At 41.8% G+C, this 25,440-nt stretch overlaps 1 protein-coding gene across 1 annotated transcript in view; it reads right to left on the bottom strand.

The window, feature by feature from the left end:
* LOC144467291 (uncharacterized) overlaps positions 1 to 4,289 on the bottom strand; it is a 28,401-nt gene extending 24,112 nt beyond the window's left edge. The window contains exons 1-4 of the mRNA XM_078175518.1: positions 3,285 to 4,289; positions 2,212 to 3,152; positions 574 to 735; positions 385 to 474 (exon numbers count right to left, since the gene is read on the bottom strand). Of these exons, the coding sequence (XP_078031644.1) occupies positions 385 to 474; positions 574 to 735; positions 2,212 to 3,135 (1,176 nt within the window). The 5' untranslated portion in view covers positions 3,136 to 3,152; positions 3,285 to 4,289. The remainder of the gene's footprint in view (positions 1 to 384; positions 475 to 573; positions 736 to 2,211; positions 3,153 to 3,284) is intronic.
* Positions 4,290 to 25,440: the final 21,151 nt, after the last annotated feature.

Below are 25,440 nucleotides of genomic sequence, written 5' to 3'. Positions count from 1 at the left end.
AATGTGTGTAATGAATTTTAATTTACCAGTGGTTACTTTTCCCCAAAGTATTTAACTTACAATTTTAAGACTTTAACCTATAAACCTATAAATAAGATTATTTTTTACAATGTTAGAAAAATATGACATTAAGAGGACAATACAAGACAAACAGCAAGGTTTGATGTTCTGTATAATACTTTAGAGTTGGGCTTGTCCATGTGAGTATGGGGACTGACATGTTGAAGTATGGTGTAGCTTAATCCACAGTAAGAATCTTTACACAATTTCTATAAAAATAATTTTCTAATTTTCTAAAAATAAGTTTCTTTGGCAATGGCAATGTCTCAAATAAAGCGAGAGAAAAGTGAGTGTAGTATAAAATGTGTTAATATAATGACTTACATCACACATCCTGATTATATCGGAAGAATCCTCTGAAAGAAACTGAGGAAGACCAAGTAGGGCAGCTGCTCTCCTGTTTTGGTTTGTGTCCTCCAGGAAAAAATAAGACAAGAGTTCCAGTGAATTCTAAGCTAGAATCCAAATTTTAGTAAACATTATTAGCAATGTTTTTCTCTATGCTGTACATACCTCTTTTTGAAGACACTCCAGAATTCCACTCAGGGTCAACTTTCTGCTCGATGCGACAGCAGCTTTGTACATTCCCAAAAGACTTGGCACCATGGCATCTAGTCCTTCCAGAAATGACTCCAGCAGGTCTGTAGTGACAATTCTGTGGAACTCGGCACTTAGCTGAAACAGACATAACAAAACAGCAGCGAAAAGGACATGAGTGAGGGAAAATCAGAGCAGCATAGCGCTGTAGCGGTAGGAACAAAGAAATCACAAATATCACTGCAAGACAGAGAACATGCTTGTTGTGGAAGAAGCATTCAGATACCTCAGTAAAAGTATCAATACTGCACTGCAAGTCAAAGTCCTACATTCAAAACATTACTTGCCTGCATTATCGGCAAATGTAAGGCACTAGAAGTAAAATTATTCATGTTGTAGTTAAATCTCCCTCCTGTCCAGGGCTTGATGCTAACTTTTTTCCCAAGGAGCACATGTGCTCCTAAGTTGAAAAAGTAAGGAGCGCACAAAGAACTTTAGGGGAACAATGTTAATTGATCAAATAATGTGTTTTCCGTAATAAATGTGATGCAAATAGACATTTACAAGCAAAATTATTTAATGAATTTGTATACAAAATGTACAGAAAGGTAAAATCATCAAGTTTTGAAAATGTATTGCAATTTAATTTTGTCTTTAATGTTATTATCTTATATATATTATCTTTGCAATATGATTATCTTATATAATGTTATTACTATCCTAAAACATTCTCCAGGTCCTCTGAAACTCTGCAGGACTTATTTCCACCCTGCCCAGCAGCGGTACCGTGGCGAACGGTCCCTAACTGCGGGGAGAACGGAGCAGGCTTCTCCGCCACACTTTGACTTATTCCCACCCAGCGACAGCCTGGCCATGGAGAACGGTCCCTAACTGCGGGGAGAGGGGAGAGGGCTTCCCCGGAGGTCCGCCGCTTAACCCAGTCCGTCTCCTCCGCCACACTTTGACTTATTTCCACCCAGCCGACAGTGGGACTTATATTCATTGTGCCGACAGTGGCTTGGAAAACCGCCCATAACCGTGTCACATGGGGAAGAGGGAAGAGGGAAGGCAGCTGGAGTTCCTCCAACATTTGCGGTTAGATTATCATATTTTTTTATTGACAAAAATATAGGCTGCTGCGGCTGATTTTTTTATGCACACATGTGCCCCTAAATATTTTTTACAGTTCACACACACCTATTTTTAGCCGCAAATGCGAGTGAAACGCTTGCACTGTCGAGCGCTGCTGTCAGTGTTTTACTATTGGATTAGTATCACTACCGCATTCAAATTAAAAACATCTGGAGATACATGGTTTCACTGGACAGGAAGGGGATGACAAATTGCAATCTGAAAGTAACTACTAACTAAATAAATAAGACAAATGTAGTGCAGTAAAAAGTAAAATATTTGCAGTGAGGGGTAGAGGAGTAAAAGTAGACAATTGTACAAAAAAGAAACACTCCAGTGAAGTACAAGTACCTATAATTTGTACCTAGTAAATTGTAACTGAATAAAGTACTTGAGTAAATGACTTTCACTTCCACTACTGTTTTTGACTACACATAACAAAATACAGGAATTGTATGCAGTACTGAGTTGGCAAAGGATTACCTGTCTTTGACAAAACAATGCAGGCCATCTCTCCATGACTTCAGAGATGAGTGGTTCATCACCGATGACCTCCTGTTTTCGCTGTGAGAATGTTGCAATCATCACTTCATCCAGGAGTTGTAAATCTGGATCTCTCTTCTGCACTTCTAGAAGCATTGTCTCACGATCCTTCTCTGATTTCGCAGCAGTCTGTCCATCAGGTGGCTCTGGCAGGTAGTGGATCTCTCCCTTTCTTGACTTCTTGACTGGCTTGCAGTGTCCCTCTCCCCTTTTTCTTTTATTTACAAGAACTTCAGGACATCCAGCTGTCATCATTCTCTGACGGTAATTGCCCATCTTGAATCTCAAGCTGAACACCCAGCAATACCATTCTTTACCTGACCCAGGCTCCCTGAGACAAGGGTGCTTTGCAATAAGAGCTTTGGCTACACTTTCATAATGGTCTTTGCTGGGATAGGCTGTGATTTTGGATACGATATCAGCAAGTCTGTCCAGTATTTCACTCTTCACACCCTTTGAGATGACCATCACAGTTCCGTCCTTGGCATAGGCATCATTTGCTGCCCGTAGTTGAAACTCAACATCATGGGAAAAAGCTGGGATAACAAAGGGATCAGGCCATTCAGCTGAATCACAACTAGTCGGGGAACCAAGGCTTGCGGTGTCTAATGTTGAGTCAGAAGCCACTTCAGAGGACGTGAACAAAACTTTCAGAGTGGCTCGTTCCATTGGTAGGTCTTTGATATCTGTCAAATTACAGAGCTCATTCCCAAAGTCTGGATCTTCAAATTGTAGAATGAAGTTCCCTCGGAGGCCCAGAGTGTTGCGCAGTACTGTACACAGTTCATCAACTGACGAGGGAACATCCTGTAGGGTGACACGCCTTATTTCCTGAGGTGAGACGATAACTCGGAGAAGCATCATTGAGGAGTCACCAACAGCTGAAACACAGTGAACAAACAAGAAAACACTTAATATTAACAGACCTTTTTTTCTTTACTACCCTGTTATATGCTACAGAGAAGAAGGGTGTATTTCAATGTACAAAACAACCCTCCCTAATCGAACATTACCTTAATGTAACAGGAACGTCCTTGGAGTGACGAGCAGCTTTCCTTCAACAGGGTATGCAGCAAGGGGGGTGTAGTCATTTAGACTGTGAGGATCAACAACCACAGTTACTTTAGGGTCTTTTCTGGCCAGCTGGTAACACCTGAAATGCTCCATGAAGGATGCTGTGAATAGTTCCATAATGAATAATATGCAACCATCCACGACACAGATCTCCAGTACTGTCCCAAAATCTGGTAGTCCACTTGTCTGTCCAACTGAGAGCACCATTCCTTTAGAATACTTTGTCCCATTTAAGTAAGCAATGGAGGTGAGGGAAACAGAGTCCAGACCTTGAAACTTATTCCATAAAGCCTCTCTGATAGCAGCATCCAAGATGCCCACAGACACAACTGATACTCGCCCAGTCTCAATGCTTGGTTTGAAAATTGTTGGCATCTCCAAATAATATGCCAGCATCAGCTGATGTCTTGTGGCTAAAGTGTGCAGAACATTTTTGAAGTTCCCAGTGTTGTGAACCACTTTTTTAAAGAATGAATGCTTTGCCTCAAAGCGTATTGTCCAGAACTCAATAAGCGGACCAAATTTCTTGATCAACACAGGATAATGTTCAAGATAATGATGTTTAGGGTGTAGTTTAGTACCAGGAAATATTTCTAAAAGCAAATGTCTATGGTCACAGATTTTTGCTTGTAGGTAGCACAGGGTTTCTGTTGTGAATGAGGGGCTGGATAACAGCTCCACAATGTCTTTCAGTTCAAGGATCAGAGACCAAGTTTTTTCACATTCTGGGATTTGGTGGCCAATCAGCAGTGGAAGAAATCGCAGAAGCACCCAGTTCTCGTGTCCATTGCCACCAATAGTTCCATTTTTTGAAAAGTTTGTATGGATTGATTGAGGTCGGTTAGTTTTGTCACAAAACTGAAAGGGAAATGATGCTATTCTTTCATTAAGGTCAGTCAATGTGAAATACTTTTTAGCAATCAGATCTGAAAGACATATGCACAGTTCCAAAGGTACAATTCCTTCCAACAGATCATGCAGAAAATCCGGTGGAAACCCTTTTGCAGGATGAAAGTGGGCAAGTCTTCTTAAAGGACAGTCTCTTTTCAAACCATCAACACACGAGGCATCAGTTGTTTTAAGGACAGTAACAGCTTCATCAAACAATTGTGGTGTTCTCAAAGTAAAATTCCCACTTCTGACATCATGTTCCTGAATATCTGTACGGTTAGCCAAACAAAATCTGCAAAATTTCTCAACATTAAAAGATTGGTATCCAGAAAGTGAGTGTGCACCTAAGTTATCTGCAGACACAAACACAACAGTTCCTTTGACATTAGACCCAAGACTTTGTACAAATACACCTATGTTCTCTAAATGCTGGAGATCTCTGATAAGTGGCTCAAAAACCTTGCTGTAACCATACTGTTTTATGTGTACAGTTTTGCACAGTACAGCTAGATAAATTGATGATAATGTTGATCTGAGTCTTATAGGTAAGTTGGCTATCACCCAATAAATGCCACACACTTTGTGTTTCTTTTTTGAAGTCCCTAATGGATTACAAACTTCAAAATCATCGATGTATAAGCCAAGAGCAATTCCTAGTTCTTCAGTGAGAAGTTTGTTTTCTTTAAAGTATTCACCATCTTGAAATGAACTGTAATGACCTTCCCTTTGACTCGATGTCTGTAATGTTTGAAGAATCTCACTTCTTTCCAACAACTTACTTAACAAATCTAAAATAGGGACATAAACAAATGAATGGTTTTTTTCTTGTGCATTTAGCACATACTCGACCGGTTCAATGACCGTAAAGTTTTTTTTGTAAAATGACTGTCTTTTACGCTCTGTGCCCAAAGGCCCTTGCCTTGAAAGAAATTTCAGAGGGTTCAAAGATTGTATTTCATCAGACAGTGATGCTACATCAGAGGCATCAGCTACGCAGTTATTTGCATCCAATACTTGTTGTATAATTTTCTATATGTTTTGATTAGCAAATTCTCCAATGTCAAATAACTCATCAATTACTTCCTGTATTGCTGTATTTGAAACATGTAAAATGGTTTGCATGCGGAGCAATAAAGATGCCAACTGATTTTTAATGGCCTCTCCATTTTCAAAAAGAAGTTCAGCCTCCGGTATAGGATCATATGAAGGTGATTCCTCAGTATCAGAAACAAAATCCTCCCAACCGCTACTACTCCATTTGTAAGGGTATGCTCTACACAAAGCTCTGGTCTTAAACTATTTAGGGTGGAAAACTTATGATAGTGACTTCTATGAGGACTTCTATGAGAAATGTGGACATTTAACTGTTTCCCTGTTCCTTAAATGTGTCTTCAAGTGAGCATAATATTTGTTAATGTCACTAGGCTCTGAGAATGTACACAAATCACAGCATAACTTAGTCACAATTTTTTTTACCTTCTTTCACATGTTCTTTCAAATGATTTTTAAGTTCAGCTTGAGTTTGAAATGTGCTCAAACAGTCCTCATAAATACAGACAAGGCCTGAGCTCCTCTGATGATGTCCGTGACGCTCTTTGTAATGCTGAATTATTCTTCCTTGCCCATTGGTGGTGAACGCACAAAACTTACATTTCCACTTCATGAACTGGACATGCTTGTTGACACCTGTAAAGTGAAAATAAAAATGAATTGCATGTTTAGGTAAAAGACAATGTGTTACAAAAATAACACCCAAATACTTATATATTTATTTTTCAAGTGTTTAAATTATTACTCTTTCAAAATGCATAATATTACTTAATATTACTTGTTAGTAAAAACCTGCTACTATAATATTTGCTGCCAGACCCTTCCTAACCTATGTCTTTGAAAAGTCTAAATGTTTAAATAAATAACTATAAATAATGACATGCTGACTGAGCTAGAAGACCCGTCTCCTTCTTTTAAATCTTGTAATTGTGAGGCTTCCCTAAATTTTCCAAAGTGCGTGGATTAAACTCTGTAAGTGTAACTAGTCATTTCACTGAGGTTGCATGACGCTCAAGTGCTTTAAGTGGAAAAAAAATAGGTGCCGGAACTCCCCTTATTCAACTGTTAGCAGGTAAATTAGGCAGTGGGCAGTTGGTACCAGCAGATCATTAAGTGATACATTCAAATACTACATGATGCTGATTTTAAAAAAAAAATCTTTTTATTGATGCTGATTTAATTTCAGTTTCAATTTTATTTATAAAGCCCAATATCACAAATCACGATTTGCCTCACAGGGCTTTACAGCATACGACATCCCTCTGTCCTTAGGACCCTCACAGCGGATAAGGATAAACTCCCCCCCCCCCAAAAAAACCCTTTAGTAGAAGTATGACTAATGATCACAGCAGCAGCACAACCACACACTTCACACGATGCAGGCACTGCTGTGATATAACAAAAATATTTTTCTTGAACTTACATGTGCGCTACTGCTAGCTGCTGCTGCAGGCTGCTTGTCACTTGCATTTTCTGTGGCGTCTTCACTGTCATCATACAATTCCGGCCCGGTCCAGGTTCTTTTTGTGCCCTTTTGGAGCCACGCCAACATTTACAACAGACTGAAATCACCCGTTGTATGAAACGAAACGTTTGGCTGCGACTAACCATGGGATGTAGCGCCTCGCGTGCAACTAACAACAACAACAACTGTACTAACGCGAGGTCTGGCGAGAAAGGACAGGCGTGTGGTGCGTACTTGTACATAACGTGGTGCACACTGGGTAATGTAGTATAGCCATAGAAAGAAAACAGGACAGGGTACTATGAGCTCATGAGAAGTTCCAGTACTAAAAAGTCCTGGTATGCCAGCGGCTAAAATCTAAAAAGTACTCCGCACCGGTGCGTACCGGCCCACTTAAAGCACTGCTCAAAACAATGAATCCACCATTTAAGCTGCAACAAGCAAAGGAGAGGCTACCTCGATCAAGTTACACACAGGAAGTCACAGACCCAGCAGCGAATCCGGTCAATTTTCAAAATAAAAACACCTTGTGCAAAAAGTTTAATGTAAAGGCCTCCCTTATACAGTTGTATTATCTTAACAGTGCACCTGGTTGGTTACGATATCATTCACCAGCACGTTAGTTTCGATTGTTTGAATAAACTCCGACATTAACAACAAGTCTCCTCCACATGCAGCTTCTCTGCTGCTGCAAATGCTTGTCTGCACCACACATACACACAGAGCGGGGGAAAGGCGACGCGAAAATGTCCGCTCTCAATTTGAGTTGTAACTTATCTCTGCAGCATGCTCAGAACGATTAAGGTCACAAGTAATTATCGGCATATAAATAATTATTAAAAAACATTAATAAATTAACTTTTCTACTTGCTGGTCGATATAAATGCAAGGAGCAGGCCACTGTCTAACCAGCTAAGTTAGCTTTACTAAGCTAATATTAATGGCCGCTAGCAAACCATCATAGTTAACGTAGTTCAGTGGCCCACAAATGAAAAACAAATATTGCGGACACGTTTAAAACTAACCCTAAGTGCTTGTATCAAAAGCATGACTGATTAACGATAAGTCAGTCCACCACGAGTCATACATTTTTAAGCTAACATCAAGGTCAAGTCATTAACGTTAATATTTCCAGGCTATTAATGAGCACGGCGTCAGGTTAATGTACATAGTTAACTCAACTGAAGTTACAGCACCCAAACTTAAGGAAGACAAACTAACATTTTAATATAACATTCATTTAAACTCACCTCCTGGCGCTGCCTCACAGTAGAAATAAAATCCACACCGTCACGTTTCCCCGCTTCTCCTTGCAGACAGTCGGTTAACTTGTATTGCTCCGCCTCAATTGGAAGGCCGTTACACAGACACAGACTCCCTCCGCCAGTGGCAGTCCTTTCTCATTCACCTCAAAGTGACCTTATTTTATTAGGAATTCAAATATGTGACTTGTCTTCAGGATATAACAATAATTATGTCCATGCTTCAACCATACCATCACTTTAAAGGGGAATTTATTTTATATTCAAATATGGCCACACCCTTTTTTTTCTGTAACTCCAAACCCCCATCTCCCGCCATTTTTCTTGTCTCTCTTTTTTCTACAGATAACTTACAAAGGCAAGTTAAGTCAACTTGGACAGAGCTTACAAAAATGTTAAATAGTCAAGACAATGAATTAATCTAAGTTTAACTTTTGAAAACTAGAACAGCCGAGTTCAAAATCCAAAACTTGTCAGAGCTCTTTGAGTTAAAGAGAAACAGTAAGTGAACATAACTAAATGGGACTGCAATGTTTTACAGTGTGGAGGAGTTTGTTAAAAAATGACCCACAAGTAAATGGCACAAGTAAATTGAAAATGGCTGACTTCCTGTTGGGTTTAGAGCATGGCTCCATGAGGCTTTTTTGTACGTCTTGGGCTGTTACATAGACCTACCTAGTTTTATACTTCTAGGTCAAACTTACTGTGGGGGCTGCTTCATCGAAAATTTGTAGGGGGCCGCCATTGAGCCATCTTGGCACATCAATGCACAAAAATCATATCAGACAACACAATTTAAGAATTCTGGTGTGTGTCAAGTTTTGTGAGTTTTCTTTTTTTTTTTTAAAGATTATTTTTATTGGCTTTTTGCCTTTATTGACAGGACAGATGGTGAAATAGGGAGACAGAGAGAGAGTGGGGACTGACATGCAGCAAAGGGCCACGAGTCGGATTCAAACCCCACAGAGAGTTACACAAGAATGACATTTTTAACGATATTCCATTATAATACAATCTTTTACAATAACCCAATTCTATTCAATAAGATCTCCAAATATAGTGTAACTTGAGTCCACCTTTATGTAAAAGTGTCCATTTTCAGTTGCAGACTTGCTGTCATTCTTTCCATTGTGTGAACCATTTTGAGTCTCTGCATCCTCTGGGTGGTAGTTGGTGGTTTTGTGTCTCTCAGTTCATTGTTATCATTTTCTTGGCTATCAATATGAGTATCCTCAGTACATACCCCTGATCCTTGCTATATCTATCTTTAAAAAAATATTAGTGGGTCTGGCGGGACATCTACCTCTATAATTTTGGGGGACCAGGCGTTAGTCCGATGTCCCATAGGTCCGAATACCCATAACTCCGACTACCCGCTAATCTAACCATGCAGGTCTATGGCAAGTTTTATCATTTTAGTCCCATAATGTCGACCGCCCATTAATCCGACCATTTTAATGCCATTATTCCGACCATCGGATTTCATACTCAGTAGTCCATCCGCCTGTTAGTCCAACCACAGCACTTCCAACATGAAGCAGTCTGTGCATTTCTCCCTCACTGCGCAGGCACGGACTGTGGCGTTTATCTCATCGACGGGAAATCACATCCATCTGCTTTATATAACGTACATGCCCTTATTTGGATAACACATCCTGGTATTTCCCACACATAAAGCCTATTGACAGCGTAATGCCTCTGGCTGCAGATGTATATTAAGCATTAATCCGTCTTGCAGCACATCTACAGAAAGTATTTTGTTAGAGACAAACCATCCATCTGTCTGTCATCTCACCTGTAGCCTACTAACGTTTTGCCTAGCCTTGACCAGCAAATTCATCAGCTTGTAACAATTCGCCAACAACAGAAACTGAGGCTTATGTCACAGCACTACTTTTACAGGTCACGGGAGGCACAGGTTCACGGTGCCGAGCTGAAACCCCTGATATAACATGAAACCCCCCAAAAAACTTAACTCTTTTTGCTTTCAAAATGCAGCAATAAATTGTTGAAAACGAAAAGGACTCGTATGGTTAGTTTAACTCAACAACTTTAGTGTAATTAAATTAAATCAAACTCAAATTAACACAGTGCGTCACGCCGATACAGAAAACAAATAGCCCCACAAACAATTCCCCTTAATAAAACACAAACCCAATGTCCTTCCCCAATCCCCCAAAGTCTCTCTCAGTTCCTCAGAAGACCAAAAGAAACAAATGTCCACTCCGAGGTAAAAAACAATATTCCGGGGCGTCGGTGGCTTAGTGGTAGAGCAGGTGCCCCATGTACAAGGCTGTTGCCGCAGCGGCCCGGGTTCAACTCCAGCCTGTGGCCCTTTGCTGCATGTCACTCCCTCTCTCTCCTCCCTTCACACTCATCTGTCCTATCAATTAAAGGCTTAAAAATGCCCGAAAAAATATCTTTAAAAAAACAAAAACAATATTCCACAAAGAGGAAGGAAAAAACAGGCGGCGGAGTGACAAAAAAGAAAAAGAGTTTTGCCAATGTTCATCACATCAGTCCCGTTAGCAGATGCCGGTCAGTCTTGCAGCAGTCCAGCGGAACAAGAGATAAACAGTCGGATCCTCCAAAAAAACATATAATCCTCACAGAAAAATCTTCAGGAGCTGAGCTGACAAGCAGACCTGTCCCAACGTTGACGTGACCTCCAGAAACCACCCCGTTTCACCCCGTCACTTCCCCTTAAGTAACCTCCCAGGTAACAGAAACACAGGTAAAAAGAAAATAATATCCTATAATAATGATGATCATAAATGAAATTATTCAGTCCACATACCCTTGTGACTAAACACATGTTTAACCCATAACATTGGCAAACATAGTGATAAACAAGGAGATAGCAGATAGGCCTAATATAACAGGTAAAACAATAAAACCTTTATTCCATATCTCCGTCACCTGTCATGAAGGTGGACCTTACAAGCTGTCATCTAGTGACTGTCGGCCCTGTCCATGGTGCTGAATCCGCGGAGTTTTCAGTAAACTGCAACACAACCCCTGTGTGTGTGTGTGTGTGTGTGTGTGTGTGTGAATATAATTGATTTAACCATGGAAATAGCCTCTGAAAGGCAAATTTATTTCACAGCCTTTAGCACTAGGACCACCAATGGGTCCAATTTACCTGCAGCTGTGTTTTGTTTGTATGTAACTTTGTTTTGATCAAATATTCAAGTCTCTCAGTGTTTGACTTTTCATAAAAGTGTGATATAGCAACATTACTGCCAACAGGTAAAATTTACATCTAATCAGCCACAGCCCCGGCCTCACCAGCAAGCGTAAATATGCTTGTCCTCGATCTTACGGTCATCCCCAGCAGTGCGTCGGACCCCGGCACCATCCCCAGCACCAGCCGTGCATCGGACCCCGGCACCGTCCCCAGCACCAGCAGTGCGTCGGACCCCGGCACCGTCCCCAGCACCAGCAGTGTGTCGGACCCCGGTACCGTCCTGTGGTGGCAAAACTACTATTTAATGAACAGTTTAAAGAAAAAGTCTTCACACGTCGGCTGTCTTTCTTGAGTTTTTATAAGCATTCATGAATGGAGACACTCAAACATACAACCGTATGAACAGTCAGTCAGTAAGAGTGCCTAGCAAGTCCTCTCGCCCTGCTATCTTTATAGTTCCCATAACACATGCACATCAACAGTCAAAATATGTGGCGCCTTGACATTCCTAAAACACAACATCTCTCGAGACTAACAAGGACACTTGTTGTCCTCCCTGGCTCATAATCTTGGTGTCTGAGCCTCCCTGGCTCGTGACCTTGGTGTCTCTCACTGCTGTCACAGTAGGGGTTAAATGAGCAACACATATCATTAGGCTAGAAGTTCAGTTTCATCAAAACTAAGTGACATATGTATAAGTAACCTTATACAACACATTATAGGTTAAATATGTTTAAATACCCGAATTTTCCATCACATTCCACCCTTTTTAGCATTCTCATGCTAAACCATAAGCATGGAAAATTCCCCATTATCTAACTACCTTATGACCTACGAGTACCACCCGTACCAGCCAAACGCCAGTACCACCTGTCTCCAACATGGGAGACAAAAACCCAGGCAGAAGTCACAGGTCACAAGCACAGGCAAGCCAAACATCCCCCTCCCTATATGGCGAAGGAGAAGGTAAAAGACTTGTCCGTCTAACTACACTACCTAATAAGGGAAAAAACCTCTATATGATGAGGACAAAAAATCCCTTAAACTAAACTCCAAGTTAAAGCAAGATAAGCATAAATGAAAAATGTCATCTTTATGAGAGTACACAATAGTAAAATCAGTAAAGGGAACACTGACTGTCATGTGAAAGTTTATATAAAAGTAAATGAAGATGAATAAAATGAGAAATAAGAATGAAAATAAAAAAAATGAAAGAGAAAATCAAAAGAATAAATTGAGTAAATATGGTGTCTACTAAACTAATGCTAAGTGTAATCAATGTGAAGTAGTGTAATGTAAAAATTTGATTGCTAATTAAACTACTAATGAATCAACTTTAATGATCAAAACATTTCTAAACTAAAACACATAAATGTGAATCAGAATAAGATCTTAAACGAGTGACTCCTGTGAATTGTAAGGAGGAGTCCACAAATCCATCTGCACGTAGCGCCTTACAGCAGATGATACCATTGATGTAATCAAAGATCTCACACAGGGAACGACACAACACATAACAATGCATAGCACCAGCAAAACCACTATGACAGGGGCAAACAGATGCATTAATGACGTTTTCCATCCGCTCAAAGAAAACCAGGACCACAGGTCCATACCTGCTCCGAGCTCAGCGTTACGGCTCTTCTCCTGATGTAACAGGTCATTCAGATGAGCAACCACATGTGTCATGCTATCAGTGATGTCAGGTATGTATGTACAGCAATCAGTACCCACAATGTGACAACCCCCCCCCCCTTGGCTGGCCAGGACTAAATCCATAGCCATCCTGTTCTGCAGAGCCACATTTCTGAGGCCCTGTACTGCTGGTGTGAGTGAGCCGAATCCTGTAGCCACGTTGTCTGTGAGATTTTCCAAGTCCACAACTACAGCATCAATCTTGTGTGCATTGTTTACTGTTCCCCACCTTGGCAGGAGACCCCCAAAACCATTACCATTACCATAGCTCGTCTTGCGCTGTGCGGTGGGTAGTAGTGATCATAGTCGGTGTGAAAATGAGTCAAATCAGGAACAATAGTCACAGCAGGCAGCAACTTAGCCAAGTAGCACCTGCCACACCATCCAGGCTGAAGGGCCTGATAAACATGACTGCCACATACCCAGGCGTGATGTCTGAGCGATCCATACCCATCACTACTGACCGCTGTCTCCGTCATCAAAAGCACCTGGAACGGTCCGTTCCATCTGCAAGCTTTCCAGTTTTTTCATCTCAGATCTCTCACTACAACGTAGTTGCCTGCATTGAGGTCATGCAGCTTCCCTTCCGCTGGTTTGGGCAGGGCAGCTTTCACCTGTTGGTGGATTTCAGACAAAACAGAGAACAAGTTTGAACAATATTGTAACATTTCATCCTCACAGTGACCAGTGTCTAGCAGCTGCCTTTTAATGGGCCCAATCCCGGTATTGAGAGGTCTGCCAAATAAGATCTCAAATGGACTGAATCCATTTCTGCTCCTCCTTCTAGCCCTCATGTGCATCAATACAATAGGAAGAGCTTTTGTCCATGACATCTTAGTCTCCTCACACACTTTCACAAGTTTATTTTTCAAAGTTGCGTTTTCTCTCTCACAAGCCCCTCCAGAGGCTGGGTGATATGCACAATGGTGTCTCAGATCAATACTCACCAACTCACCAATTGGAATTTCCCACCTGGGATTCGTCAGAGTCATCAAAGCCTTTGCCACTGTTTAGCTGTGGGAAAAGCTTCAACCCATTTTGAAAACATACACACAATCACCAAAACAAACTTTTTCCCTTCGCTTGGTGTTAGTTCAATGAAATCCATTTGCAAGTGATCAAAAGGTCTTTCTGGAGGTGGATGAGCAGCCTGTCCACATTGTTTGTAGCACAGATCACACTTCTTTTGCAAAACTCTGTGGCATAACTGGAAAACTCTCTTGTAAACCAGTATCTCCGTATCTCATCAACCATTTCCCCCTTTGACACGTGGTCCAAACCATGTGTCAATTTAGCATAGAAATGAAAAAGGTAGCGAGGGAGACAAGGCAGGCCATCAGGTCCTGTCCACACTTTGCCAATCACAGTACATCCTGCTTTTTTCCAAACGGCCTTCTCTGTCGGAGAGGCCCTTATCTGCAGGTCTGTTATCTCAGCCGTAGCCACGACTGTAGGAGTAGAAGCAGGGGTTAATGAGGTGGTATGCAAGGCTGAAGACAATGGCAGCTTTGATGAGCAATAGATTTCCCCGTTTAAGTTAAGAAATCCCTATCCTTCCAGATTTGTCCAAAATCATGAACCACACCCCAAGCATATCTGCTGTCTGTGTAAATATTAACAGATTTGCCCTCTGCCAGTTTACATGCCTCTGTCAGAGCCACCAATTCAGCCGCTTGAGCTGAGCGTGAGGATGACAAAGGACGTGCGATCACTGTCTCCTGCAGTGTTGTGACGGTAATATTTTTACCACTGTTGGGGTCTCTCGAAGCTGATCCATCAACAAAGAATTCAAAATCAGATGGTGTAAAAAGCAAATGCGACAGTGACCAACAAAAACCTGGTCTAAAGTCAACGGCACAGTATTTCGCTGTTAAACAAGTTAGTAATATGCGTCTCTAGGCGGGTGCACAACGCTCGTGCGCTCTGCTCAGACACACACGGAGCAGTCACACATATGCAAAAGATAACAAATAATAAAATTCAGGATGCTGGAGAGGGAGCTGGGCTCTCTAACCTCCCGGGTTAAAATAAAGTAAATTGGATAATTTACAATTTGTTGACAGCGTTTCTCTCGTGCGCACGCGCTCTCTCTTTCTCTGTCGCAGTCTCACTCTGTTTCTTTTCTTTTGACTTTTCTAAGGTGACAGATGCTGAATTTATACTCCCTATCTGATGCTGTGGCTGCTTGTGGCTGGCTGAGAGGGATGTGAACTTATTAGATTGCAGCTATGTTAATCAAATCAGGTTGGGTTTCCATTACACATGCCAAACGTGCCAATCACCTTTGATCTGACATCAGATGTGACGGGACAGTTGATATAGAGATACATTTATCGTCTCCTCAGCTGTAAAACGTTCACTCTTTCCAGTTGGTAGGTCCGCCATCTAACTAGCTCTCCGCCGTGCGCTCCAGTCCTCTTTTAAAGGGAATGAGAGGTGACACTCTGATTGACTTATTGAATGATACGCCCAAAACACACCCATGACTAATTCACAGAGTAAGTCCAAGCCATGGCGCACAGTCTGAAAACGCGCTGTCTAACTAGCAAGTGACTGGGACACGCCCATGCGCTGCACGCCTGGCGCTTTGCGTTTTAGACCATCTAAATAAGGCCCTGAGTGTTTGAAAGATTTCCCCATCTCAGAATCAAAACAATTCAGCGGAGCAGTGTATATATTCCTATGCTCACTCTCTCTCTGTTTAGATTCAAGGTGCAGAATCGCGTCAGAAAGAAGCTCATTCTCTGCATCAGTAATGATGTGCATGTTGTGTGTTTCTGTATTTGTGTTAGTGTCAGTGTTCTCACGTGTCTGAAGCGTTGGTTGGTTTTCCAGGTCAGTGTCGTCACCAGATTTGGCTGTCCTCGTGCTCTCACCACATAGTCAATCTGACTCATCTGCCCCATCTTTTTTCTTGTTGTTTCCCCCTTTATGGCAGTTTCTTGCCCAATGTCTCTTTTGCCGCACTTGAAACAACGGTCATTGTCTTTTTGTCCTCCTTTTGACTTTCCTCAAGTTCGGTCAGTCCACCATACTGCATCGCTACTTGTCTCAGGCGGTACAGAAAAGCAGAGACAGTCTCATATGCATCCTGCTTAACCGCCACCACTTTTCCCCAGTCCAAACGAACAGGGAACTCTGTTTTCAATCTTGTCATCAACCGAAGTTTCTTGTCTCTGCAAGCAGCGCTGATTCAGAGAGGCCAGTTGCTCCCTCCGGTTCGTGGTGTTCAACATACGGTGGAGGCCGTACGGGTGGAGCCGAGTCGAAGTCCGAATCCAGCTTCGAACACTGCACTGGGACACCTTTGGGGCCCTGCCTATGCTTGGCTTCTCTTATCCAACTGCTAAAAGTTGACCAATCTGCCTGGTTACTTGACCTTACCTCCAAACTTCCCTTCTAATCCCCGTCTTTCTAAGTCTGTCAACCTCACCTCTAAAGCCTTTAGCTGTTTAAAACTCAGGCTGCCTGTTCTCGGGAAACAGCACTTATTGACCCACAGATCTAACTGAGCCACGCTCTCCTTTCCATAATTAATCTCCATAAATCTTATAGTGGGAGCACCATAATCAGGCTCAATTTTCCCCTTTGAGGTTGTGCTCTGTCCAGATCCCATTGTAATCAAACTCTCAGTTTTCTTAGTAGTATTAGAAGTAAATCAAATTTGTGGAAGCAAAAATCAATCTAAAAAAATGCACAAACTTATCACTTTAAAGGATTTTTTTTCTTTACCCGAAAACGCGCACAACTTGCAAAAAGGAAATAAAGAAAAAGACACGCTTCACTCACTTTGTCTGTTCCACTTTGATAGCAAGTGTTCCTACTTCTCTAACCCAGACAGCTTCTCACCACCTTTTCTTCTGCCTTTAACGGCTGAAATAATCAGGTGTCGTGTTAGGTTCCTAACCTACACTACTTTAGGTCCCTGACCTAAACCGAGCTCACCACTTTTCCTGCACTCTGCTTCCCAGAAAGGGTGTCTGGCACGTCTGCCAACCTATCTCAGTAGGTGGAAAAGACTTTTCCTGCGCAGTCCTCAAAACTCACCAGGAAAGACAGCGAGATGTTGACAGCCACCAAGTTCGTTGGACCCCAACAGTGAAGGGAATCCTGGTTTTCCAGACATCAGGCCCTCCTCTCAACCTTCCTTTGTGGGGGAGTTTGAGGTGGTAAGAGCCTCAGCTCTTGCTGTGCGCACAGTCTTCACACCTTCAGTCCAGAATTCCAGAATCCGCTCACAGATGAGGTCCCTTCATGGTCGCCAATTCCATCACAGTCCCCAGCACCAGCATTGTGTCGGACCCCGGTGAGGTGAATGCAATCGGTGCCTGGAATTGGGCCTGACGGCTCCCGACCCCGTCTTCCTTGTTTCTTCTAAAATGTCTTTTGTTGTCAATTCAGTATCTTAGGTTCGGCTGGCAGGTACTTAGAAAAACACTGGAGATAGGCAGAATCTGGTGCAATCGAGTTTATTGTGTTCACAGGCAACAACACAGACAAACTCACGAGTCAGCCTCCGGAGGACGACTGAAAAACTGCTCTCAGCGCTCTGGCTTATATGCTGGTGGAGGTCGAGGAGATCTCCACCCATTTCTGTAGTCCTTCCCATTTCGACCCGTTTTTACTGGTAGCAGACTTTTGCCTTTATTCCTGCTCAAGCTGGAATCTGCCACCAGTATTTCCGGAGTCGCTCTCGCTCTATTTTTTTAAAAACCCATGTGATCTGTGGGGACTCACATGCTACAGTCCCTCGTGCTCTTATTTTGAGAAAAACATGTGATCCCTGGTGACCCACATGCTACAGGTCCTTGTGACACAATCATTTGAATGTGTGTGTGACCTTTATATAAACTCTTAAGTGCATTAAGCAGTACAATCAAGTGAGTGTGCTATCTTCTTCACACAGCACGTGGTAACTTGTATGAGTGTCACTATAAGTTCACAACATCATGTGAGTGTAGGTTAGTGCATTATATCATTACACAGCGCATGATAGGTTATGTGTGTCAATAAGAGTTCACAACTAAGATGTCACTAAGAGTTCACACCGTTACATTGCATATTACACATGAATGCAGGATTAGTTTTTTGCAAAAGTCTACACACTAACATGGTTATATAACTATTTGTATCTTATCCAACTTATATGGTCTAATATCTGATGAGGGTTTTGACTTTTACACTACACCGGCACCAGCCGTCCGCCGCCCACCGGACCCCGGCACCAGCCATCCGCCGCCCACTGGCCGTGCACAGGTGCCCGAGGGTGACTGGTTGGGGGTCCTTCCTCACGGACGCGGTGCTGGAAGTGCAGAGGGAGACCCTGAGTGTCCAAAGGGACACGGCAGCTGTCCAGAGGCAATTGTGACACTGATCTAATGCAAACAATTAAAGATAAGTTTACTGTCTTTTTTTATACGAGTAAATGCAAGAGGTGTGATTTTGTTTAGTTTTATTTTGACTTGAGTCGAGGGACAGAAATGAAATTAGTAGGCCATGTCGTGTACTTGATCACATCTTGATGACAATTTAATTTTGGCATTTGGTTTGATGGTGTGCTGTGAGGATCATTACGCAGACAAGTTTGAAGCAGCGAAGGCCAAGTGTGGAAAATAAATCCATACGAGACAATAAATAGGCCTGTTAGAGGTTAGATGATCTTGCATTCAGATACATTTTGTGGTGAATTGGGCCATTATAGACATGACAGTGCATTTATAAATCCCCACGCTCTTCCTCTCTCCCTCGCAGATTGCAATTCACTGACGCAGCACCTGCGTCGCCAATTACTCCTATCTTCAAAAAGGGTGTACACCATGGTACGCCATGGTCAGAGTGGGTGTAAATGTCTGGAACTTTTTCCCGTCAAGTTTTGGTTTGATAGGTTACATATTTGGCGGAGAAAAGTGTGTACGCACAAAATGGGGGAAAAAAGGTGTATAAAAAAAAAAAGGTGTATTAACAATGATAAATGAGGCCCCAGAATGCAAGGGCACGTTTGGTGCCGTGTAAATCAGACATGATTTTACACTCCCACTGTGCATTTACTGCTTGTTTATTAATTCCAGTCACGTTTTATGTGTGTGAGATCCTGCTTGTGTGTGCGTGCACCTTGAATATCATATGTGAGGCTATTTCATGACTAAAATGGTGGTGACGGCATTTCTTTGCTAGATGGCATTTCTCTGAGCCATTTGTTAAAAGGAAATAATTTATCTGCTGTGGAAAGAAGACAACATAATGCAGAATTATAGGTTAAACAATCTTTGCTTCCTTTAATTTAGTTTGAATAACAGTAGTAGCCTAATAGTAGCTGCAGCAGCAACAGCGTTAGTTGCCAACAGCTGTCTTGTTTTTTTTTCTTTATTACAGATATGTGACGTTATTTGGCCATGGTGATCACCGCTTGCTGTTGGTTTGCAGGACTTCTGTTTTTCTGCTGATGTTGTTTTTTTATCTATGTATACTGTCTTGGTTCATCATGTCAGAGGTAGTGAGTTTTGGAGTATAGACATTTGTTTGTTTTTACATCTTCAGCACCAAGGACAGCGCTTAAAGTGATTTTGTTATAACCCCTGCCTGCAGGCTCGGGGACATCTTTAGCACCAAGGACAGCGCTCAGTTCTTGTCTGCTTTTGTCATGTGGTGAATTCTACTGTTGGCCTCCTTATGGAAAAAATGTAATAAAATTTGCATTTGTTAGAACTTCTTAATGTTTTATTTGTGTGTAGCTTATGGCAGCCAGTCAGCAGCCTAGTGAGTGGCGATGTGCGATGCCCTATACAGCAGGAAAAAAAATACAATGATGTCACTCATTCATTCATTCATTCAGTTTTGTCAGTTTCTTTTTTTATGCTTCCCCAGAAACCCTGTATCATTGGGGAGTCCCAAAAAATATGCGTGTGATACCCAATTTTTTTTCATTCCACCCTCCTCCCTTCACTGTGTGAAGCAGTGGTTCCCAACTAGTGCAGGGTCCAGATTTCTCTTAAGTCATTAGTTCAAGATCCACACAGTTGATTATATTCAGCACCATACTTGCATTCGGCCATGTCATTGCGCGAGTTTGCTGTCTCTGTCAAGTAGCTGTCCGTTGGTCACTCACTCTACAGCAGGAAACTGCACTCCAAAATAAAAGCTCTGTGACGGAAATTCAGTGCACTTTAAAATAAAGTTTGGTTTTTTTTTTGTTGTTTTTTTTTTTTTTTTTTACAAATTTGACATGTTTGCGAGTCACTTGCAGTCAATTCAGAATGGATCCACCACCCACTTTTGGACCACGACCCACCAGTTGGGAACCACTGGAGTAAAGTACTCTTGTGCTGTGAAGTCAATTCTGTGCTTTAGTGGTACATGTTCCCAAACAAAGTTACAATTAATCAAACTGCCACAAACCAGTTCCTACAGAGGCTCCATGGTTTCTAGCTTCCCTGGGAACTTTGTGTTTCAGCTTTTGTTGTGGCTTTCGAAAAAGTTATATCGTTATGGTTACATAAGTTACCGTATTTCCTCAAAGTAGCCGGGGCTACTATTAACAAAAAATTAGTTTGGGACCAGGCTACAAATAGGGGCAGGCTACTATTTGAGGGAGGCTTTTAATGAAAAAAAAAAAAAATCACAGCCAAATTTGAAAATACAAATACTGTATTTTTTTTTTATTTAAACAGCAGAAGTATTTATATAAACTTTTTACAGTAAAAATGTATATTTTCAATATAGTATTACAATAAAATAATGTATTATTTACAGTAACAAACTTTACTTTAACAGTAAAACGCCAGTATATATTCTGAATATGTTATTACAACTACAGTACTGTATTATTTACAGTAACAAACTTTACTTTAACAGTAAAACACTGGTACATATTTTGAATATGTTATTACAACTACAGTACTGTATTATTTACAGTAACAAACTTTAACAGTAAAAATATTTTTTTGTGTTTTTGTAAATCACCACTATTTACTATTAGTTTTTTGTGGTTCATTTTCAATAGAATGCAACAGAATTCAACAGTATTCAACAGAATAATTGCGATAAAAATTGACATGAGCCATAAACAGAAGAGAAAACACCAGCTATTGTATAAACCACTCACTCGACGTCAGTGAACCATTCAGCAATCACAAGACATCCTGATGCTTCATGCCTCAATTTGACATTCTCCTCACCACCTCCTCCTCCTCTGTCACTACTCCTCCTCTCCAACAACATTTTCCATCTCCTCCACTCCCCTATTGTCCATCTCATCCACCTCATCATCACTGCCATCTTCCTCTATCAAATGTTCATTGTCAAAAGTCTCTCCCTCATCTTCCTCCTCCTCCTTCACGACAGCCTCAGCCAGCCTGGCCTGCTGAAGCAAGTCTTTTCCAGATGCGCATGGTTGTCCTGCCTTGAAACAGTGAATCATCATGCCACAAATCTAGGCTACATTCATAATTATGACTTTTTATCTCACAATTTTGATTAGGAATGGCATTTTTTTGGGGGGGGAAATGGGCTTCCATAGATGAAGATGGTTAAGGTAAAAATATCAGTGCAGGGCAAACCCACTACACTCACATTGAATGATTGCTTTATGAGGCCCACGTCCAGCGATGCCCAGGCTGCTCGGACCCAGCTCACAATGGTGCGTTTGTCAGCTGCTCTCATGTTCCCTCCTTTTGTAAAGGTCTTGTTGCCTTCCTCTGCCAACCAGGCGTCATATGACTCCCTCAGATGGGCTTTGAATGGGGCGTTCCAGCAGATGCCTGCGGGTTGAAGATATTTTATGCAGCCCCCAGGCACAACAGCCATCTGTAAACAGTACCCGTTTTTCAGCTCAGCCTTGGTAGCCTGGGAAATATGGCACCTGTAGCTGTCCCAAACCAGGAGGCGCTCACCAAAGAGCTGTTTTCCAATTACTTTGTTCAGACAGTCACTGGTAAGGCTGTCATCCATCCATCCATTTTTAGATGAAGCCAGCACCACCTCCCTGCAGTCTCCAGCCGCAGCCATGGCTTTCACCTCTCGCACGCCACCCTTGAAAACAATGTAAGGCTTTAGTTTCGTCCCGTCCACTTTGGCAGCCAGTGCGACAGTTATCTGGGACTTCTCATGCCCGGTCGTTTTCAGTGTGACGCTCTTTACACCCACGGTGTCAATTGTACTATCTCCGGGCATATCAAACCAGAAAGCGGTTTCGTCCATAGTGATTATATCACACTCTTTAAGCTTCTTCTCTGCTATCTTGCGAGAACAAAAGGTGACAAAATTTACCAGCTTGTTGATGCAGTGCTCCGCATCCTTTTGTGCAAGCGAGGTCCGCTTTCTGATCGTCAAGTTGTTTCTTTTCATGAACCGCTCCAGCCATCCCCGACTTGCATGAAAGTCATCATCACGGCGGTCAGTTGTTTCAGGAAAAACTGCCATCGCTTTCGCCTGGATCATCTTGCAAGTCACCCTTAAGTGTTTGGCTCACCGATCCACTACTCAGCCTCGTAATATAGCCTCCATGTGCTTACTAATGCATCACCTTCCTCCGCCTTGCAGTCTGGCCCGTTTGACGTCAACCTCCGCTCCGAGTTCTGCCTTCTGCTTTTTCCAAGCTCTCGCTTGCCTGGCATCAATCTTAAAATGCCTCGCGACATATTCCCCCAACATTTATTCGGCATATTTCAAAACTTCTAGCTTGAAATTAAAGGCGCTGTATGTAAGAATGTGGCCAAAACGGTTACTGCACTCAAATTCAAAATACTGCCGCGAGTTGTGTCTGAGGTTGCTGGACAGCGGCACGCTGGAGACTGATTTGTTTGCCCACGGTCGGCTGCCGTGGCAGGGCCACATCGCCGCGTCCTTGATCTTCGGTTTTCCAGCGGACCGTTTGAGCAGGTCCGGCTTCTCTGCTGCTAATGCTGCTACTGGGATACAGCTGAGGAGGAGCCAGCTGCTAATGCTATGTACCGGGACACTGCTAATGCTGCTTGCCGTGCTGCTGAGACTCTACTGACTGCGTGACTGGTAGACGGCGGTGGGTGGCGCAACAGGCCAAAACACAAATTCAAAACTTAAACATGATTTGCGGACTGTAAAAATGTTTTTTAAATGTGAATATTCTGGCTGTACTATTGTTGTCCCTGAGATCAGTATGTTATATTCAATTCAATTCAATTCAATTCAATTTTATTTATAAAGCCCAATATCACAAATCACAGTTTGCCTCACAGGGCTTTATAGCATACGACATCCCTCTGTCCTTAGGACCCTCACAGCGGATAAGGAAAAACTCCCCCAAAAAAACCCTTTAACGGGGGAAAAAAACGGTAGAAACCTCAGAAAGAGCAACTGAGGAGGGATCCCTCTTCCGGGACAGACAGACGTGCAGTAGATGTCGTACAGAGCAGATCAGCATAATAAATTAACAGTAATCCGTATGACACAATGAGACAGAAAGAGAGAGAGAGAAAGAGAGAGAGAGAGAGAGAGAGAGAGAGAGAGAGAGAGAGAGAGAGAGATGTAGGACAGACGGTAATGACAGTAGCTTAAAACAGCATTAATGAAAGTAATAATATTATAATTATAGTTCTGGCTACTGTGCTACAATACGTTGAAAGTATATATTAATATCTGATAGTATACATATGTGACAATAATCATATGTGTATAATAACAGTAGAAGTATGACTAATGATAACAGCAGCAGCAGGAGGCATCTGGCAGGACCACAGCAGCAGCACAACCACACACGTCACACTATCCAGGCACCGCTACAATACGAGTTAAAATATGAGTATATGAACATTATTCCTTAGTCTCTGTGACATATTAGGATGATTTTGCGACTATTTGCTTTAGATTTCTTACATATAGCTCCTTTAACACTGAACTTGCGTCTCGGCGCCATTTTGTCTGTTTACAATCAGCCGAGAGTGTGCATGTGCGTGGATGAGGGCTTATGTGTGTGTGTGGATGTGCGTCTCTGTGTCTGTGTGTAAGTGTGTGTAATCTGGGGCTAGCACTCTACAAATGCCGTAAAACGTCAAATAAACACCTCCAGCTTATAAAAGAGGCAGGCGTTTATTTATTAAAAATTGTTTTAGACCTGTTTACTAAAAGAGGCCGGCTGCTAATAGGGGCCCGGTTTTAAATTGAGGAAATACGGTATTCTTCATTTCAAGGTTAACACATTCTTCTAATCAAGGATTCTGTATATACAAAGTTCTATTTAAAGCTGCTATAATTTTGGCCATTATCAGTTCAAATCTTGAGAACAGTGGCTGTTCTTGATTTGGCAAACATGTAAAGGCTCACTCTTATGCGTCCCAGAAAACTCGGAACAAGCACATTTCCGACCAACCTCTAGAAAAAGTACATTGGAATGCCACTCAAAGTCCGAGTTCCTATGCTTGTAAACTCAAATCCATCTATCCTGACTGAGCAGTTGTCTGACATCACACATCATGGCAGCACCCATGGAAGTGTACCTATTAAATTGTAAGCCATCAACTAAAAGGCAATGTAAATTATTTTCCTGTATTTCATTAAATTATAATAAATAACATGTAAATTATTTTTATAGTCTATCTGGCGATCCCCTACCTTTTTAATGCGGCTCCAGTGTGCTCCTTGCAGTGAATGAAAAGACGCAACAAACTGGATGTCGTTTCCAGGGCCCTCTCTGCCAACAATGGCAATTATGTTGTAGCATAAATAAGACTTGAAAAAAGACTGCTCGTACACATTTGAGGGTCTTTTAATCTTGAGAGAAAGCCGTCAAATTGGTACATCACGACAATTTATGGTGTCTGACAAACAAGCAGTTTCAGTACACAAATATGTGTCACACCTACAAGCTTTCCCATACACTCACATTCAGAGGGGGTTCCCGTCACTTCTGCTGCTGTTTCCTGTCATTTAGATAACCAGTTCTGGGAACATTATTTCTCCTTACATACCCAATTTTGGTTGGAGTCATATCAGGTCATCTGACTGGAGTCATGTTAGATCATCTTCACTACAATAGTGAACTTGTTTTGCATGTAAATTTATGTCAAAATATGTTGCCAATGTTATTAGGCAGCTGGTTATGGTAAACAATCTCTAAATGTTAGTTTCTCTGCGCTAAAGTTCTCATTCTCCCTTGTTTTGTTGATATAATGCATTTGCATTTGTGAGAGTCCCATTATGTGTTCATTTGCCAAAGGAACATCAGTTTGTCATGGTCAGCCATGTTTTTTGTTTACGTTTGACGTAAGATTAGAAATTTTCACTGGTAAATTCCAACTTTCGACTTTGACTGGAGCTTTGACTGTGAGCTGCAGTTGTACTGCACTTAAGTCCACCCCCCTTTGGTACCTTTTTTTACTGAACACTGGGTTTTAATTGAGAATTTATATTTCACAGGAGAGAGCAAATATTTATCTAAAATCCTTGAGTCTGCTCTTTCATTTGAGCTCTCCTTTGAGCAACCATTATTTATTTGCAGTGCAAAACAAAAGAAAGTGTTATATACCAAAACAAATTCCATAATAACAGTACTGTTGCCAGCCATATGTTTTTTT

The sequence above is a fragment of the Epinephelus lanceolatus genome, chromosome 16, assembly GCF_041903045.1.
Source record: "Epinephelus lanceolatus isolate andai-2023 chromosome 16, ASM4190304v1, whole genome shotgun sequence".
In the NCBI taxonomy this organism is placed as follows: Eukaryota; Metazoa; Chordata; class Actinopteri; order Perciformes; family Serranidae; genus Epinephelus; species Epinephelus lanceolatus.
Note: the sequence above shows the minus strand (reverse complement) of the source record. Positions and strands in the feature narration are given on the sequence as shown.